At 49.3% G+C, this 18,548-nt stretch overlaps 7 protein-coding genes across 7 annotated transcripts; 3 read left to right on the forward strand and 4 right to left on the reverse strand.

Annotated features, from left to right (window-relative positions):
• Positions 1 to 107: 107 nt before the first annotated feature.
• EI97DRAFT_382088 (endo-1,3(4)-beta-glucanase 1 precursor) lies at positions 108 to 2,606 on the reverse strand (the record flags this gene model as incomplete). Its single annotated transcript, XM_033795841.1, has 4 exons — positions 108 to 418; positions 503 to 640; positions 719 to 2,120; positions 2,169 to 2,606. 4 exons carry the CDS (start codon positions 2,604 to 2,606, stop codon positions 108 to 110), a joined length of 2,289 nt encoding a protein of 762 aa, XP_033651637.1.
• Positions 2,607 to 2,953: 347 nt separating this feature from the next.
• EI97DRAFT_423002 (uncharacterized protein) lies at positions 2,954 to 3,706 on the reverse strand. The gene has a single exon (XM_033797104.1). It carries the CDS (start codon positions 3,469 to 3,471, stop codon positions 2,980 to 2,982), a length of 492 nt encoding a protein of 163 aa, XP_033651638.1. The 5' UTR covers positions 3,472 to 3,706; the 3' UTR covers positions 2,954 to 2,979.
• An 810-nt stretch (positions 3,707 to 4,516) lies between these two features.
• Positions 4,517 to 7,363, reverse strand: EI97DRAFT_344873 (Utp14-domain-containing protein; the record flags this gene model as incomplete). The annotated part of the gene is made up of 1 exon (XM_033794767.1): positions 4,517 to 7,363. A coding segment is annotated over one exon (2,847 nt), but the record flags the coding sequence as incomplete, so codon positions are not given.
• A 335-nt stretch (positions 7,364 to 7,698) lies between these two features.
• Positions 7,699 to 8,572, forward strand: EI97DRAFT_435463 (uncharacterized protein). The gene is made up of 2 exons (XM_033798871.1): positions 7,699 to 7,990; positions 8,119 to 8,572. The coding sequence occupies exons 1-2, from the start codon at positions 7,793 to 7,795 to the stop codon at positions 8,308 to 8,310; spliced, it is 390 nt and encodes a 129-aa protein (XP_033651640.1). The 5' UTR covers positions 7,699 to 7,792; the 3' UTR covers positions 8,311 to 8,572.
• Positions 8,573 to 8,605: 33 nt separating this feature from the next.
• Positions 8,606 to 9,572, reverse strand: EI97DRAFT_423009 (hexaprenyldihydroxybenzoate methyltransferase mitochondrial precursor; the record flags this gene model as incomplete). The annotated part of the gene is made up of 1 exon (XM_033797105.1): positions 8,606 to 9,572. The coding sequence occupies exon 1, from the start codon at positions 9,515 to 9,517 to the stop codon at positions 8,606 to 8,608; it is 912 nt and encodes a 303-aa protein (XP_033651641.1). The 5' UTR covers positions 9,518 to 9,572.
• A 2,190-nt stretch (positions 9,573 to 11,762) lies between these two features.
• EI97DRAFT_479338 (uncharacterized protein) lies at positions 11,763 to 12,134 on the forward strand (the record flags this gene model as incomplete). The annotated part of the gene is made up of 1 exon (XM_033802006.1): positions 11,763 to 12,134. The coding sequence occupies one exon, from the start codon at positions 11,763 to 11,765 to the stop codon at positions 12,132 to 12,134; it is 372 nt and encodes a 123-aa protein (XP_033651642.1).
• Positions 12,135 to 12,467: 333 nt separating this feature from the next.
• EI97DRAFT_460497 (uncharacterized protein) lies at positions 12,468 to 12,962 on the forward strand (the record flags this gene model as incomplete). The annotated part of the gene is made up of 1 exon (XM_033801117.1): positions 12,468 to 12,962. One exon carries the CDS (start codon positions 12,468 to 12,470, stop codon positions 12,960 to 12,962), a length of 495 nt encoding a protein of 164 aa, XP_033651643.1.
• Between the last annotated feature and the right edge of the window lie 5,586 nt (positions 12,963 to 18,548).

Raw genomic sequence — 18,548 nt, forward strand, 5'->3', positions numbered from 1 at the left:
ACAGTGATCCATTGCACCAGCACCTCCGAATATATATACATAATAAACCAGCAACCAGCAACCCTTCTCCCCTCCTCCTTCCTTCCTTTCCGCTCCTGTCCACCTTGTCACTGCACACCCCCCAACCCAGCAGCCAGCACCAAATACCAACTCCTACTGGCACCGCCATCGATCCAACCATCCTCCCACGCGCCATCCACGCCACCCCTGAAGAACTCCCAACTCGCACGGGGATCAACGAGCGCGAGGTTCGCCATCAAGATGCCGCGCCACCCGCCATCCACCTTCCACCTTCCGTCGGAGAAGAAGCGGTTCCATTCCTGCGCGACGAAGGGTTTGGAGCGGAGGTAGATGGAGGCCGGGGAGAGGGGGAGCATGTGGATGCCGTGGACGAATTGGGGGGATGCGCCGAAGTAGGCTGTTGAGTACTGTTAGTTTTCTTTATGCAAGATAGAAAACGGGGGGGAGGTTGAAGAGGGGAAGATGAAGATGAGAGACGCACTCGTGTGGTCGACTTTGTTTTCAAAAAGGATACCCGTGACGCTATTATTGACGAAGCGCGGCGGATGATTGATATTGTCCGACGTCATGTAGAAGTAGTTGCGGAAACTGCGGGCTTGGATGGCGAGCATGAGGTTTCCTATATCCCACAACATTAGTATATATACATCATATATGATACCATGGGTGCGATTCGGTCCAGGAGGGAGTGTCGTACCTCTTTCCTCCATGTTGGCGTCGCCAGTCACCTTCCCCCACATCTTGACCGCGTAACTGGCGAACCCATCCTCACTAGAACTCTCCTCGTCCTTGCCATCCGCGCTCTCGAACAGCCCTTTCGCCCAGCTATGCCCGTGGTACCAGTCAAACGACCTAAAGAACGGATAGCGGCTTCCGTTATAGTCGCTCTCTGCAAAATCCTTCACCAGCGAATTTACCCACGCCTTGTTATCCCCGCGGACAAGCCACTCCGGATCCAGATATCCAATGACCGCTGCAGCATAAACAAAGTATCCGTAGTGGAAGTGGTGGTCGTTGTAATACGTGTTGCCAAAGTCGGCGCCGGGGTCACTGAAGCCCGCGTTGGAGACGAGGCCTTTCCAGACGTCGTCGTAGAAGAGCGGGAATCGCTGCTGGTTATTCACATATCTCGCCATTTCCTGTTTGAGTTTGTCCAGCCCTGTTTTCCAGACGGGGTTGTTCACCACTTCTTTTAGTGTCCAGCAAATGGTTGCGAAGCGTGCGAGCATTTTACCCGCGTAGTACATGCTCTCGTCGGGGACTTTTTCTCTCATGACGTTGCTGAGGTCGTATTCCGCCGCTTGATTTATCATGTCTCTGACAGGCTGGGAGAAATTCGGTTGGTTCCCTGGGGCTTCAGTCCATGGGCCAAAGCCCATGTTCAAAGGGACATTGGGCTCGACGAAGCTTAACGAATCGCCCCAGACTGCCGTCGCCATCCCTTTTGTTGTAGTGCGGAGCTGAAGCTTGGTGACCCGGCCGGCAGCTGAAGGTTCCACAGATTCGATGTGGTGAGGGAGCATAAACATGAGAAGAGGCGACGAACCAACTTTTGTATACGAAAATGTATAGACTGCGCCATCCCCGCTAACCACAGCGGTCACATTGGCTTCGCAGACGAAGGCTCCCGAGGCTTTGTCGTAAATCGCTTCGCCTTCGTCGCCCAAAGGGTTCTTGGCCAACTGGATCGTGCCGACGAAGCCTGGTGGTCCGACGAAGGTATTCTTGTCGACCGTTGTGAAGGCGGTAGCGTCGTAGTTGATCGTCGATCTCGGATTGACATAGGCAACCCATTTCCTCCCATCTGCATCTGCTATCCTATACTTCACCGATTTCCCGACTACGATGGCCTCGCTTATTGACTTGCATCCTTCTCCCGGGCACTGAATCATCGGGGTGGCATTGCGGTAACCAGCAGTGATGAAACTCATTCCCTGCACTAAGGGAAACGTAACCAGGGGTTCTTGAGATGGCCGGCCACTGTTCAGGTTGACGTTGACGGAAAAAGGCAAATGCGTGTCCGTTGTCAGAGTCGTTTGGTCGCCTAGCTCTCTTGCCGACAGCATCAAAGATTGCCGACGCACGGCATTAATGTAAAACTGGCCTGGGTTAGTGTATTGGATTTGATAGTACAGTGCGTCCCTCACCCGGGCTGGATCGCCTTCCGGCATAACAATATCTTGCTCATCAGCATGACCAATACTCATTCCCCACGTTGGATACTGGCCGTTTGCCTGTCCTTTTCCCCACCACACAGAGTAAGGATGGGTCCAGATGGGCATGTCCTGGTTCCCCAGAAACGCGTTTGCATAGAACTTATTCGTATGTAAAGTTCGATGGTCACCGTCTATGATCCCTTTCCTGGCTACGGGGTGGCTACGTCCGATAGGTATTTGGGGCAGAACGTTGTCTTGTTGGATGGGTACGAAAATGTTGTCCTCTGGAATGAAAGCCGTAGCTGGGGTTGGGATCCCGAACAAGGGGAGTAAAGGTTGGTGCTTCCATGTTGTTGTACTGGTGGGCCTGTCGCTGATCTCCTCGGCCGATACTGTGATCAACACTGCTTTGCTTCCTTTCTCATCCATGACGAGAGTGGTTGGACTTGGAACTGTTATTGTTACGAATGTGGTTGTCGGTGAGGCGTAGATCGTTGAGGATGTTGGTATATCCTGCGTAGTAATATCCCAGCCTGCGTGTGACTTGGTGCAAGAAGAATACGAGAGTGATGTAGCGAGTGGGAATGGAGCGAAGTGCGGAGGCAAGGCCGGACGTGCCCAGGTAGGAAAACTCGCCGTCTGTGGATGAATGCGGAACGAATAAACATACTCCTAAAGGAAAGAGCGGTTAGCTTTTGGACAGATGCTGGTTTGGCCTAACGTGTGAATACCAAGAGAGCCTGGATGGCATTGCAATCATCTGAACAAATAAACATGGCGAATATTGAATGCGAATAACATGCTAGCTGGATGGATTAATGGTTTTGATCCTGATATCTGTCGGAGTAGCTTTCGGCCTCGACAGGCGATTGGAAGGAGCTGGCAGGCGTCCTTTGGCAGGAGCGAGCCGTGGAAGGTAACCATTGCAGTGTGTGGTTGAGACTACTGAAATTCCAAAGAACATTGGAAAAGGACTGACCGAGCAGGTCGCCAAACTCGACTCCGATTGACTCTGTATCTGTCCCACGGAAGTGGAGGTGAATCCCGCTCTCTCGCTCTCCCAGTCACCTCTGCTTGAAGATTCCCGACACCATGACGGCCAGGTAATGCCGTCCAACGCGAACGCCTGCGGACTCTCGGTACTGGGACGTGCTGTGGTCCTTGTGGTGGTCGGCACGGTGGCATAGATCACATCGTCCCTCCGGAATGGACTGGAATCAGGTACGGGAGCTGGAGCGCCGGTAACCCGAGAAGCAAACGAAACCGCAAGTACCGAGACGGAAAATCGACCCATAGCGCTCAGTCTACCGAGCCAAAGAAACGTTTCGCAAAGTGTGACACTCGGGAGACCACCTGGTATAAGTCCTCACCCCAATGCGCTCTCTCCCTCCCTCTCCGACCTCCACTGCTTCGCCATATCCAACATGCCCATCACCTGTGTTTCACACGCTCGCCATTTGGAGAAACAAGTTCGACTCTGCGAGCTCCCGTCGGTCATTCATGTCCGTCTTCTTCCTCATGAGAACGTGCCTTGTGGCGGCGCCATCTCTCTTACCTGCCCAGAACAGAAAGTAAGACACGGAAATTTAGCGGCAGCAGGGTGTCTCGCTGCCACGAGGGCGCGAGATATGAAATGTGACTGAATCTGGCGGCGGAGGGCAGAGCCATTAAGGGAAATTGCCAAGCTAGGGATGAGCGGTGGAGGAGACCGAACGGCGGGAGTCTGGGCTGTATTATGTACGCACGCCACGGGGCACGGGGCTGTGGGTATATCCTCGATCCAGGTTGAAGGGTGAAGTAATGACAGAGGGACTTCAGAGCCGGAAGGATTGGATGACGCAGCTCTCTCGGGAGACTGGAAATGCGGTAATGGGCTGTCCCTTGTGCACACAAGCGGAGCCATCTTTCGAGTTTGTGGCCAGCGATACTTGAAAAAGGCAATGCGAAGTCAGTTACTCAGGTATCTCTGCAAGATTCCGATATTCGCCATTACTCTCCGGTACATGTCAAGTAAGTTGATCAAGCCATGCCTCAGGACCGATGAGGCGACACTAGCCGAGACCCAATGACCCAAGTCCATCCATCCATCCAGATCCCATGACAACGTTTCTCAAAGTGCACGCGGCTGCCATTACCTTTTGAATTCAAACCTCCGTCACTCGCGCCCGTCACACTAGAACGGGGGAAATACGACTTCCAGCCATCCATTGCATACAAGCCACAGGGTCAGGTACTGGTGTACCTTTGTACCTTTCGCACAGCCACACAGAAGCCTCGCCTCTGAAGACAGCGACATCTCAGACAAACCCGAGCGTGGTTTCCGTATCCTCCTCTGTAGCTTAAACCATAGGCTTCTTCATGGGCGTAATAATGCCTTGCTTGAGCAACACCCGTGGCTTCGTTGCCTCCTGGAACGTCATCTTGGTAGTCCACTCCTTACCCTGCGGCACCCTCAAACTGCGCTCATACTGCTCCCTCGTCTCGAACGGGAACGGCAGCTGCGTCGCGAGGAACTTGGAATTCTTCTTGATCTTCCTCTCGTTGATGATGACCTTCTCCAGTGTCAGGTCCTTGCGCTTGCTGATCTTGACGCCTTCTTGCTTGGTGACCGACTTCTTGCCCTTGTTCTTCTTTTCGTTCTTGGTGAGCCCGTCGCCCACCCAGGCGCCCCAGCCGGGGAGATGCGTGGTGATTGTCTTTTCCGCTTCTTCGTCCATTTGTGCGGCCTTCTCGGCTTCAAATTCGGCTTCCACGTTGTCGCCTGCGTAGAGGGCGGATACGAGAGCCTGGTTATGGTTGATGCCTTCGTCTCCGGTATCATCGTCATCGTTGTCGGAGTTCTTGCCATACGTGACTGTTTGGAAGCCATCCGCATCGGGGGCGCTGTAGTGGGCATCGGGGAAGTCGTCGTCCTCCGCAGTCTTAGCCTTCGATTTCGACTTCGATTTCTTCTGAAGTGCGGAGACGGTGTCATGGGCTTTCCACAATGCGTCGGGCTGCTTTCCGGAGTTACTTTTTACGGCAGTCTTCAAGTCGGCATTCTGCCCACTTGGGCCATGTTGCGCTTGCGCCTGAGAAGTCGTTGCGCTAGCCTTCGCCGATCCATTTGAGAGTCCAGTAGTGGCCAGTTCCGCACGCTCCTCCGGGTTTGTGCCAGCTTCTACTCTTGCTTCTTCCTCGTCATCATCTGACCCTGCCATCTCCTCAAATTCGCCGCGCACAGGCTGGATGGCTGTCGTGACCGCCTTGGTAGGGCCAAACTTCATGCGCCCCGTTTTGGCGGAATTCTCATCTTCTTCCTCACTGTGACTCTCCTCGCCAGCGAGCTCGCGTCGCATGCGTTCGATGTCCTCATCGTTTCTCTGCCGTCTTGCCGCCTCTGCTTTCTGCATGAACATCATGTTACCAAGCTTCGACTCGTCGGTGGTGAACGGGTTCTTCTCCTTCAGACGCTTCAGCTGCTTCTGTATAAGTGACTTAGGGTCCTCTTCCGAGTCATCATCCTCTTCCTCATCGCTCGTGAAGTCAGAGCGATCTTCATCCTCGTCGCGGATTTCCTTGCCTTCAATGCGACGACGAAGCTCCTCGTTTCGTCTGGCCAGCTCATTCACACTGGCCCGAGCATCCTCATCCCAGGCCGCTCGGCCTGTTTTCTTGACACTCTTAGCCCACCTGCTCTCACGGTGCTTGGCGCCCATGCGCTCTTCGGCCCTGCGGCGGTCGTTGTACTCTCGCTCATCCTCAGATACATCGACGCCTTGGGCTTTGAGCTCTTCGCGTTCTCGTTCCGCAAGTCTCTCGCGCTCCTTCCTGTGTACTCTGCGATACGACTTGCTCTTGATCTTCTTGATCCGCTTGGCGCGCACTTCCTCGCGGAAGAGGAGCTCGCGCTCTCGCCTGAGCTGAGCACGGCGTTTGGCGACTTCTTCCAGCGGGAGCTTGTTGGTCTGCAACTCCTCCCACTTCTGTAGCTGCTCTTCGTCATCTTTTCCATTGGAGAGACCACTTTGTTGTAGGATGGACTGGATGGTACTCTCGAGTTCGTTTGCAGGTCCCGTAGCAGTGGTGGGCATAAGCCGGCTTTCGCCCATGGATTCGCTTTCAAAAGCGCTCTTGAGCGGGAACGAGAGATGCTCGGCACGGCGGTTCTTCTTGACCGTATCCACCCAGCGGGACAGGACCTCGTTGGCCTTCTCGTTCGCAGCAGCGCGATCCAACTTGTCTTGCTGACGCTTGGGAAGTGGCGCATCGAGCTTTCTCGCTATGTCGTTTCGCTTTGAGGGCTTCAGGTCGTCTTGTAGAAGCCTAAGTGACTTCCTCTTTTCAGGATCCGAAATCTTGGACTTGATGCTCAGAAGATCCACCTTGCGCATGACACCAAACTCGGACGGGGTTCCGGATTCATGGGCGTCCTTGCGCGAGATCCTGCCGGTACCCTCTTCCTCAGCTGGGAGCGACGCAATCAGATCTCTGAGCCGCGCCGTCTTGTCAGCCTCATCCTCATCGTCGTCCTCGGACGAGGAGAAGTCATCTGCGCCATCGGCTGCAAAATCGTCTTCTTCGCTAGGTTCGCTGTCGTCGAATGCAGATGGCTTCTTCTTGTTCTTCTTATCCTTTTTCTGCTTACGGTCGTGCACATCCTCGTCCTCACTCTCCTCATACTGATCCAACGCTGTAGCCAGATCAATCGCATCTTCTCCCAAATCGTCCTCTTCCTCGTCCTCCTCCCCGTCGGCACTACTCTCCTCATCCAGATCTATCTCCCCCTCCATATCCACATCCTCCTCTTCCACCCTCCTCTTCCCCTTCCTCTTGACCCCCTTCCCTCGATCCTGCGCACTACTACTCCCCCTAAACGCCCACCCCTCAAACCTCTCCTCATCACTCTCCCCAAACGCCTCATCACTATCGATATCGCTATCATCCTCACTACCCACCTGCCCCACCGTCCACGTATTCCCCTCAGAATCACTCCCCTCATCACTCCCCTCATCATCCCCGCCTCTCCTCCTTCTCTTCGGCTGTTCCTCCTCGTCCTCGTCACCCTCGCCATCTTCATCCTCGTCACGATTTCTTTTCCTCCGCGTAGATGACGCACCAGGCCCCTCTTCCAGCTCACCTAGACGGCTCCTCCGTATCTTGGTCCGCTCGGGGACTTCGTGCGCGGCGATGGCAAACGCATCGAGGGCTCGTCTCGCGGCCTTCTTCGGTTTGCGCGCCGTGTTTGTGGGTCCGCCGCCGGAAGACGGGTGCGGTTTTTGGTGGTGCGACTCGTTGAAGGGGACGGATGCTCGGGATTTTCGGGGAGGCATGATGGGTTTTTATTTTGTTCAATGGGCGGGTTTGGCGGGTATTGCAAACGTGCGACGTTTGCGGGTTCTTGTTCACATTAAAATTCCCCGTAGGCGAAAGGATCTTGGGACGAAATCTTGGCGGCGGGAGACGATATTTTTCTGAACCCTTGGCGTAGATCCCGAGGTTTTGCCGGGCGGACCTCCTTCTGAACTTCAAACCAGCTCAACTGCAGTCATAGCAGAGGGAGCGGTCGCGCTCAACGCCCACGTTCATTCCCCCGACCCGGTCTCCGTGCCCCCCCTCACGAAACCACCGCCACGATGAAACCGACCCAGATCCTCCGCGAGCGCATCCGGCGTCTCCCGCTCACGACGAAGCAAGCCAGGAAGGGATTCTACAAGGGCACAGGAACCAAGATCCTGGGACACTGGGATCCGCTGAATCCGAGGAAATTCGTGCCGGACTGGGAGAAGATTAGGACGTACAAGTTTCCGGAATTCGGGTTGGCGGATTTTAGGGTATGTATTTGCCGAGTTCTTTTGTGGTGGGTGGGTGGTGCGCCAGGAGCTGGGACATCTGAAGGAGTAGGAGTTAAAGGGTTGATGTTGATGTTTGGATGGGGCGAGGGCTAATAGACGTGTTATAGTTGACACCTTTTGTTGCGGGGAAGATTGGCACGTACGAGGCGGTCGGGCACAACCAGTGGAGGGTACCGGAGAAGAAGATGACGGGCGAGCAGTACTTGCAACAGTGGATTGAAGAGACGGGAGGGTTTGATCGACTTGACCTGTATCCTGAAGCGGAAGAAGAAGCTCAAAGCGAGGAGGGGAAGAAATGAGGATGGGAAAGTGTGTGATCGAAAGAGCAAACAGACACAATCACCAGAGGGGGTGTATCATAGATTTGGATCACAAGGACTGGCATTGCACGGCGTTTGGGATAATCGGCATGTTGGAGATTTTGAAAGTACGAAGACGAGGAGGACATGATGTACGATATAGGGAAACGCATCCACGGCAGCCGCCATAAGCCGGCCGTTCTACTATTGTACAATTGCTCACCTGGGGTATCATCTATATGTACATGTTCCCAATATACGCTGACCCATTCAATCGCCCTCGTTCACCCTGTTCTCATACCTCATCCCTCCTCACCCCAAAGAAATAGTTTCCCCAGCCCTCGCCCCCAGGAACCTCCTTCCACCCCAACCCAGGCACATACACCACCCCCATAACCCTCATCTCGCCCACACCCCCACCCCACCCCTTCTGCCTCCCAAACCACTCCTTTAATTCCCCCTCATTCACATACTTGGACCACTCATGCGTCCCCTTCGGCACAATCCCCAAAACATCCTCGGCAACCACATTCGTCACCATCCAACTCGTCCACGTCCTCGCAATCGTGCTCAGCACCAGCCATCCCCCAGGTCTGACCTGCTGCATTACTCGCTCGAGGAACGGCCCCGGCGCGCTGACATGCTCGAGCACTTCGAATACGGAGACGACGTCGTAGCCTTCTGCGGGGCTGGAAGGGACCGGTAGCTCTTCGATTGACTTGTTCAGGTATGTGAGTTTGTTCGGTGCCATGAGCGCGGGGTCCCGACGTTTATGTGCCTCGGCGACGCGCAGGACTTCGGGCGTGGGGTCGATGGCCGTGACGCTCGCGGTGGTGGGAAGACGGGCAGCCGATTCGGCGAAAATGCCGCCGCCGCAGCCAATGTCGAGGTAGCGGATTGGGGGAGAGCTGGATGCTGTACTGGCCCTACACCGCGATATGAAGTCGTGGCGGAGAGGATTCATGAGGTGGAGGAGGCGGGAAGGGCCGTGAGGATCCCACCAGCTGGAGGCAAGGGCGTTGAAGTGGGAGACTTCATTGGGGTCGACGGAGGAGTTTGCGGAGGTGGGAGTAGAGTGTGTGGTGTGGTGTCGGAATGATGGTGAGGAATTGGGATGCCTGTATAATATGGGTGCCGCCCGCCTTGACGATCGCGCTGCTAATCGGCAAGCTGTAGGCGTGAACCGAGAGAGACTCAAGGAGCTCATTGTTGTTGTTTCTATGTCCGCTGATTATGGATCCTCTGAGCTGGGGATTATGATAAGATTCCGGAGGTTGATGTCACCAGGGATTTTCTGCACGGACCATCTGTTAGATGCCTAAATCAGCATAAGTCTTGGCGCATCTCTTCGCGAATTTTTTTATACCCTTCTACTTACCCTCCTTTCTAAATACACATAATAAAACTATAGTAATATAATCTTAAGTATTAAAATATATATAGGAACGTTTCCTCTATAGATCTATATAAATTTTATTTTATTATTATATAGTTATTGCGCAGAAAGAGGTAGTCTCTTAAGTTCTAGGTAAGGGCAGCGCTTGCTTAATTTCTTAGTAAAATCTATCTACTCTATGCCCCTTTGCTTACCCCTTTCTTTTTATACTAATGTCAGATGGTAAGCCAGTTTATGGACATCCCATCTAGGACTGGAGAGGAGAACTGGAAGAAACTGGCTGTACCAGTACTATCTGAGGACATGTGGCTAGTGATTCTGCAGTGGCTAGTGCCCGGCGCAGCCTTGGTGCCCAGAGAAGGAATATCAAAACCAGTGTCAGGCCCTAGCCTCACAGATAAGGACACACCTGAACACAATCAATCAACCTATCTTCAATCAATCTTTCTGTCACCGTGACATCTTCAGATACTATCAAATCTGATAACTAAATATAAGCTATTATAACTTATAACTTAGAATAATATGTTTAATCACCGAACCTGACAAATCACCAAACTCGACAAAATATCTTAGCATTACCAACTTGTTGATTATTCTATCATGTCTCAATAGTGCAAGGCTTTATTAGAAGAATATAAAGGTAGACTTCAGCTTGCCCTTCAAGCCTATAATACTAAGCAGTTTTGGAGCTATCAAGCAGCTGCTGCCATCTTTAATGTTAAGTACTATACCCTTACTGAGTGCACCAAAGGAAAGCCATTTCGATGTGATACATGACCTAATTGCCAGAAGCTCACTACAACTGAAGAAGAAACGCTTGTCCGATATATTCTCGATCTCGATTCATGAGGATTTGCACCCTGGCTATGTGAGGTAGAAGATATAGCTAATAAATTGTTGGGGGTGCATGGTGGTATGCCAGTAGGCAAATGCTGGGCTAAGAGATTCGTGACATGTTCAGATCAGCTCAAGATAGCCTTCAATCGAGCAAAAGATAGGCAGAGAATACTACAGGAAGATCCTGAGGTAATCAATACATGGTTTAAGCTGGTTGCAGATACCAAAGCCAAGTACAGTATCTATAATGATGACATCTACAACTTCGATAAGACCAGGTTCTAGATAGGTATAATTGGGTCAATGAAGGTTGTTACAGGCTCAGAGAGATGTACAAAGCCTGAGTTCATCTAGCCAGGTGATCACGAGTAGGTTACGGTCATCCAGAGTATCTGCGCTGCTGGGTATACAACCCTACCATTCATCATCTATAAAGGGTGTATCCATATCTCTGCATAGTATGAGGAGGAAGATATACTACATACTTGGGAGCTCTCAGTCTCTGAGAATGGCTGGATAAACAATGTGCTTGGTCTTAAGTGATTGAAGCACTTTGACATGTATACAAAGCTATGTCAAGTGGGCTGGTACAGGCTGCTTATTTTGGATGGCTATAAGAGCCATCTCAGCCAGGATTTTAAGGACTATTGCCTCGAAAACAAGATCCTCACTATCTGCATGCCACCTCATTCATCATATATACTCTAGCCGCTTGATGTAGTCTGTTTTTTGCCATTGAAGCAGAAGTACTCCCAGCATGTATGAGACTTGGCATGCTGGCATATTGTGACGATCCAAGAGGAGCTAGACTCCACCTGACCAGAGTTGCTCTCAGTTAAGCGAGAAAGATCACAGAGCATAGTGCAGCTAGCATGACATGATCATGTGTTATCTGCGGAGTGCTCTCAGCGATCATCTGATCTCTCTGGAGCAAGGAAAGCAACAGAGCAAGAGCATGCAACCTGCTCTCAATGCTCTACTCATGTTTATGGAGCAAAGGGAGCACCTCATGTATATAACAGTAGATGATGAGCCTATATGGCTTATCGTGTTCAATTTCAGTCAAGTACTTCTTAGTACACTTGGTTTTCAAATACCCATTACCCCTGGTGTCACCCCTATGCAAAGAACCCTATCATTCATCCCCAAGAACCAACCAAGATTCCTAGAGGACATACCATTATCCGTGGAACCTTACACTTTGAACACCCTCAAAATGAGTGACACTTCTATGCATACCCCGAACCAGACCCAAGGAGGAAAGAGCAAGGTTGCTAAACCTGACCTCTACTTCGGAGACTGCAACAAGCTTGAAGATTGGCTTCTCCAATTCAATCTGTTCTTCAAGTTCAATGATGACAACATCGATGATGATGACAAGGCCTCCTTGGTTGCCTCATACATGAGAGGACAAGCTGCTAAATGGGTCAAACTGTACCTCATCAAGTATATGGATGACAAGAATGATGATGCTGAGATTACCCACATGTTCGAAGACTACTTGGTCTTTAAAGAGAAGATTCATCAGACCTTCGCTGTTACCAATGAAGTGTCTATGGCCGAACGGAAGATTCAGCGACTTCGATAGACCCAGTCTGCTGCAGACTACACCAGTGAATTTCAACAATATGCGGTCATGACTGAATGGGATGACAAAGCACTTATGAGGATGTATCGACAAGGACTCAAGAACAATGTTAAACTTGAGCTCATGCGTAGTGGTACTACCATGGATACTCTAGATAAACTTATCAATGAGTCAATTCGGGTTGACAGCAATCTATATGAGTTATCCTTGGAGCTACACCCGGAATGGCACCGAGGTAACCGCCCTCCACAATGCCAGTTCTATCCCAATGTAGGACGATGCCGAACTCTGCCGCCACCTCGGTACAATAGGACCCCTGGTTCCTATGCCACTATGGGATTGGAACTAATGCATCTAGATAGTGTCATCAAAGGCCCGAGCCTATCCAAGGATAACGATAAGAAGGGCAAGAAGATACTCTCATGCTATGCTTGTGGCAAACCTGGTCACATTATGAGGAACTGCCGATCCAAGAACAAGGTAGTTCAATACGTGAATACCCTCATCACTCTTAACAGAGAAGATGCCACAATTGGGCAAGATGGAGACCCTGAATGGGTTGTTATCCCAAACCAAGTTTGGAAGCCAGAGAGCGAAGAGATGCCCTGGACTCAAGAGGATGAGGATGCTGACACCCCTTTGTTGGGAGATGTCGAAGAAGATACCACTGGATACAAGACATCTGAGGAAAGACGACCGCTTATACCCTATCCTACACCAACTGAATTCCTACCTCGAGGAGAAATCACCAGTGAAGCTGATGTCAACTATTTGATTCATGAATTCGCTAGACAGATACAACCTCCTCCGCAGGATACAAAGGAATGAGCTGAACAACGTCAGGTCAACTGGTGTGAAGGAAGGTGGCCAAAAGGAAAGCCTAAGGATTAGAAGACTCTGATGTACCATCCATATGATCGAGACTACCGAAACCCTAACCATGCATTACTAACTTGGACTGTTTGCTTCCATGACATATACCCTGTGCATAAATCAGAGAAGGAGGGTTCAGGTTGGTTTCCGTAAGGAAAACGGTTCTGCAAAAAACTTTGGATCAATTACGATGATGACATCTGCAGTGAGCATCTATGGGACAAATGCCAGGCTTCATACTTTCCAGGACACAGCAAGGAAGAAGTTATCTAGATGAAGACACTCCACAAACGGATGTGTAACCAAGAGAATTAGCAAACATGCCTGAACCCTGATTGCATGCTACATTGGGAAGAGAAACAGAGCAATGGATTTGGCCAGCAGAAGTCTTTTTTAGGAGTACATCTTGCACCTGGGATCGACCCCGAGTCTACAATGCCATCAACTCTACAAGACTTAGATGAGTACCAATTACAGTAAATGGGATACGGATGAATGCACTACTCAACTCAGGAGCTGACACGAATTTCATCTCTCGGAAAACAGTGCAGAGAGCTGGCCTCCAGATACGACCGAAACAGCAGCCGTACCTACTACAGACAATCAACGGAAAATTCGTACCAAGCGACTCAGTCATTGACACCGAAGTCACTGTGCAACTAAGCATCCAAGACCATGAGGAAGAGATCATCCTAAGTGTCACTGGAGTAGCTAACCACGACATAGTACTAGGACTTCCATGGTTACGAAAGCATAATCTACAGATCAATTGGAAGAAACATGAGCTTTCGTTTAGGGACTGCGACTATACCCACAGATCCAAGCCTGTGCATCGACAGCATTCGATGGTAGATGAGAAGGTGATGATGGCGAATACCATCACTTCGACCAAGATGCACTCACGGAGAGTGGTCGACTCAGCGAACGAAATCCGAGCCAAGATGGACTCGATGAGTGAAGGAGAGATGCACTTCTTCGACTACGATGGCACAGAGACTACATGGGAATATGTCGCTGGAGGAAAAGAGGCTCATATATCTCTAGATATCCCCGAGGAATACAAAGAGTTTGAAGAACTCTTCTGGGAAGAGACAGGAGCAGCCGCTCTACCTAAGCATCAACTCTGGGATCACGAGATCAAGTTCCAAGAAGGAAAGCAACCACCTTTCGGTCCACTATACACAACTTCAGAAAAAGAGCTCGAGGAAACATGCAAGTTTCTCGACAAGAGCCTGAAGAAAGGCTACATACGAGAATCGAAGTCACCAGCAGGAGCACCTATCCTTTTTGTAACAAAGAAGGATGGAAGTCTATGGTTATGTGTAGACTTCAGGAAGCTCAATGATATCACGATTAAGGATCGATACCCGCTACCGAACATCACCGAATTATAGGATCGACTGAGCCATACGAAGCTATTTACCACATTCGACTTACGAGATAGATACTACCTCGTCCGTATGAAGAAGGGAGAAGAATGGAAAACAGCATTCCGAACAAGATATGGACATTTCGAATTCCTAATAATGCCAATGGGGCTTACCAATGCACCAGCAACGTTCCAACGTCTAATCAACAATGTGCTCAGACCCTACTTAGACAAGTTTGTCCTTGCCTACCTCGATGACATCTTGATATATTCGAATAGCCTCGATGAACATATTCGACATGTACGAACTGTTCTTTCATGCTTGAAGAAAGCTAGACTATGACTAAAACTAGAGAAATGTGAGTTTCACAAGGAAGAAGTGGAGTTCCTAGGGTACATAGTAGGAATCCATGGCATCAAGATGAGTGAGAAGAAGATCCAAGTTGTACGAGATTGGCCAGAGCCGACGAATATCAAAGGAGTACAATCTTTCTTAGGATTTGTCAACTTCAACTGCCAATTCATCAAAGACTTCTCGAAGAAGGCTATGCCACTCACGAAACTGACAAGAAAAGACACCAAATAGAAATGGGACTCAGATCAGAAACAAGCATTTGAAGAACTCAAGAAAGCAAGCATTGAACCACCAGTGTTGGTACTGTTCAGGAATGGAGAACTACTACGGTTTGAAACCGATGCATTAGATCTCGCTATTGGAATGACGGCTCTCCAGGAATGTGATAGAAAATGGCACCCGATTGCCTATTACTCTCGGAAGTTTACAGGATCTGAGAAACGATACGATGTACATGACAAAGAGTTGTTCGCTATCGTTGCAGCCCTACAGCACTGGAGAATCTATGCCGAAAGCTGTTCGGACCTCACGATCTTTACGGATCATAAGAACCTGGTCAACTTCATGATGATGAAACAACTCAACCGATGACAGGTACGATGGGCAGAACTCTTAGGACAATACAAGTTCAAGATTGTACACTCTCCAGGAAAAGACAATGGCTGAGCAGATGCTCTGAGCCGACGACCTGATATCACAAGAACTAAAGAAATTCCGAATGCCGTGATCCTACGAACTGGGAAAGATGGATCGCTAGAGTCAAATGTTCATTCAGCTAACCTGCTTACTATAATTATCACTGGGGTACCAGAGGACCTACAGGAAACAGTCATTCATGAACATCATGATGATCCTGTACATGGTCATCCAGGAATCACCAGGACTATAGAACTTATTCGATGGAACTACGACTTCGATCGAATGAAGGAAAAAGTTACAAACTTTATCAAGAAATGTGCAGACTGCCAAAAGAACAAGCATAGTACCTATGCACTCTATGGAGAAATGCAAGCCATAGAAGTACCGGATGAACCATGGACTGATATTTCAATGGACTTTATAACAGGACTACCATCTTCAAAAGATCCTGTTACAGGAGTTGCCTACAATGCCATACTGAACATTATATGCCGATTCACGAAGTATGCCAAGATGATACCATTCAGAAATGACTATACTGCTATCCAACTCGTATATATCATCCTAGATTGACTAATCAGGTACCACGGCATACCTAAATCAATCATCAGTGACAGAGATAAGTTGTTTATATCGAACTATTGGACCTTATTACTCGTACTGATTGGGACAAAACGGAAGCTTTCTACAGCATATCATCCACAGACCAATGGACAAACAGAAAGATTGAACAGAATACTGAAAGCCTATCTACAGATATACAGCAATCAGAAACAGAATAATTGGGTTTTACTACTACCCATGGCACAACTTTCCTATAACAATCATTTGCCAGAATCAACAGGCAAGATACCGTTCTATGCCATCCACGGGAGACACCCATATCTCTTTGAAAGAACACTACCAGGACTAAAAGCCGAAGCTGCTATTGCAACAGCAGAAGAAATCAAGAAAATCTACGAAGAAATGAGAAAGAGAATCGAACAGGCTCAATGCTAAAGCATTTCCTATGTCAACAAGAAATGAAAAACGGCATCTCAGCTGAATAAGGGGGATAAGATCTACCTGCTCACAAAAAATCTACGCACAAAATGACCGAGCAAAGGATTGGATCATGTCAAGGTCGGACCATTTTTGATTCTTGACCAAACAGGACCAGTAAACTACACACTTGACCTGCCACCCAATGTAAAGATTCACCCACAATTCCATATATCCATGTTAGAACCAGCCGACCTGGCAATGCCATTACAAAAAACATTTTATTATGAACCAGAAGAAGAAAATGAATTTGAGGTCGAGAAGATTGTAGCTGGTCGATATAGCCACAACGGACCAGAATACCTGATCAAATAGAAAGGTTATCCTAACTCAGAAAACATATGAGAACCAGAAACAAACCTTACAAACTGCCGTCAACTGCTGGTGCAGTTTTGTCGGAGAATCCCAAGCCTTCAGAACCACGGCAAGGCTCACCAAGGAAGTCGGGAACATCAGCATTCCACACCTCATCACCTAGACCAGCGATAGCACTCCAGGTGAATGGAGAAAGGGCCATTCCTTCGGTTGGCCAAGCAACTGCCTCTTGTTGCTCAAGGAGCGTAATGTTTGCCTCCTCAACAGCAATCACCTCCACAGCCCGATCAGCATTCTTGTGAAGAAGTTCCTTTACTTCTTCTTCTTCCTTCTTAAGCGTATCAAGACAGGCTTACAATTGTTTCTTTTCTTCAAAAATTACAGACCACTCTGACTCCGATATTCGAATATTGCAATTCTTTAGGTTCCGATGGTTACACTCGTTACAACGACCCGATCGGATATGTACGTAGTATGTAAGTCCTGCAGATCGACAGTTACGACATATGACAGACATGATATCTCCAAAGTTATCAATAAAGGTTGCGAGAGTTAAACGACGACTGGTGCTAGAAGAAGAAGGAGCCTTTGGCATGATGGAGAACTTCGAGGATGAAGTACAGAAGGAGGGGGATAGTGTGATGATCCAAGAGGAGCTAGACTCCACCCGATCAGAGTTGTTCTCAGTTAAGCGAGAAAGGTCACAGAGCATAGTGCAGCTGGCATGACATGATCATATGTTATCTGCGGAGTACTCTCAGTGATCATCTGATCTCTCTGGAACAAGGAGAGTAACAGAGCAAGAGTATGCAACCTGCTCTCAATGCTCTACTCATGTTTACAGAGCAAAGGGAGCACCTCATGTATATAACAGTAGATGATGAGCCTATATGGCTCATCATGTTCAATTTCAGTCAAGTACTTCTGTCAGATGGTAAGCCAGTTTATGGACATCCCATCTAGGACTGAAGAGGAGGACTGGGAGAAACTGTCTGTACCGGTACTGTCTGAGGATATGTGGCTAGTGATTTTGCAGTGGCTAGTGCCCTGCACAGCCTTGGTGCCTAGAGAAGGAACATCAAAACCGGTGTCAGGCCTCAGCCTCACCAACACAAGTACACACCTGAATACAATCAGTTAACCCATCTTCAATCAATCTTTCTGTCACCGTGACATCTTCAGATACCATCAAATCTGACAATTAAGAGTCTCACTGCCTTTACCAATATGTCTACCAACATGATCAACAATCAAACTCAAGCCACTCTGGCTACCAGTAAGGACTGGACCTCCTGGTTCACCCAACTACAATCCAAGGCAGATGCATCGGACATCTAGGACATGATTGATCCTGATGGATTCAAGAAGTTCATGGAAAGACCTACTGCTCCACTCAAGCCTCAAGTCTCAGACTATGAGCCTGCACTCCCAGCAATCCCAACTATTGAGACAGCTTCTTCTAACACCATGAGCACCAGAAGCCGCACCCAACAATCCATCCAAGCTACCTCCACGAACGATGAAGCAATCGACCGCATTCCACTCAGATTCTTGTCAGACCTATCAACTTCAGGCCTCAAGGCATACAAGGATGACTTGGAAAACTGGAAGATAGAGATGGAAGCATACAAGGAAGAACGGAGAGAGTGGGAGAGAGAACAAGCAAGTCGCAAAGATCTGGTCAAACACATCCAATCCACTGTCTCCAAGCATCTGCAGAAGACATGTTGCCGCTTTGGTACTCAACTGAGAGAGCAAATCAGACTTCTCAGAACCACTGTTGGAATTGAGGATGATGTGGAAAGAGACAAGGCCAGGGACC

The sequence above is a fragment of the Westerdykella ornata genome (genome assembly GCF_010094085.1).
Source record: "Westerdykella ornata strain CBS 379.55 unplaced genomic scaffold EI97scaffold_22, whole genome shotgun sequence".
Taxonomy (NCBI): domain Eukaryota; kingdom Fungi; phylum Ascomycota; class Dothideomycetes; order Pleosporales; family Sporormiaceae; genus Westerdykella; species Westerdykella ornata.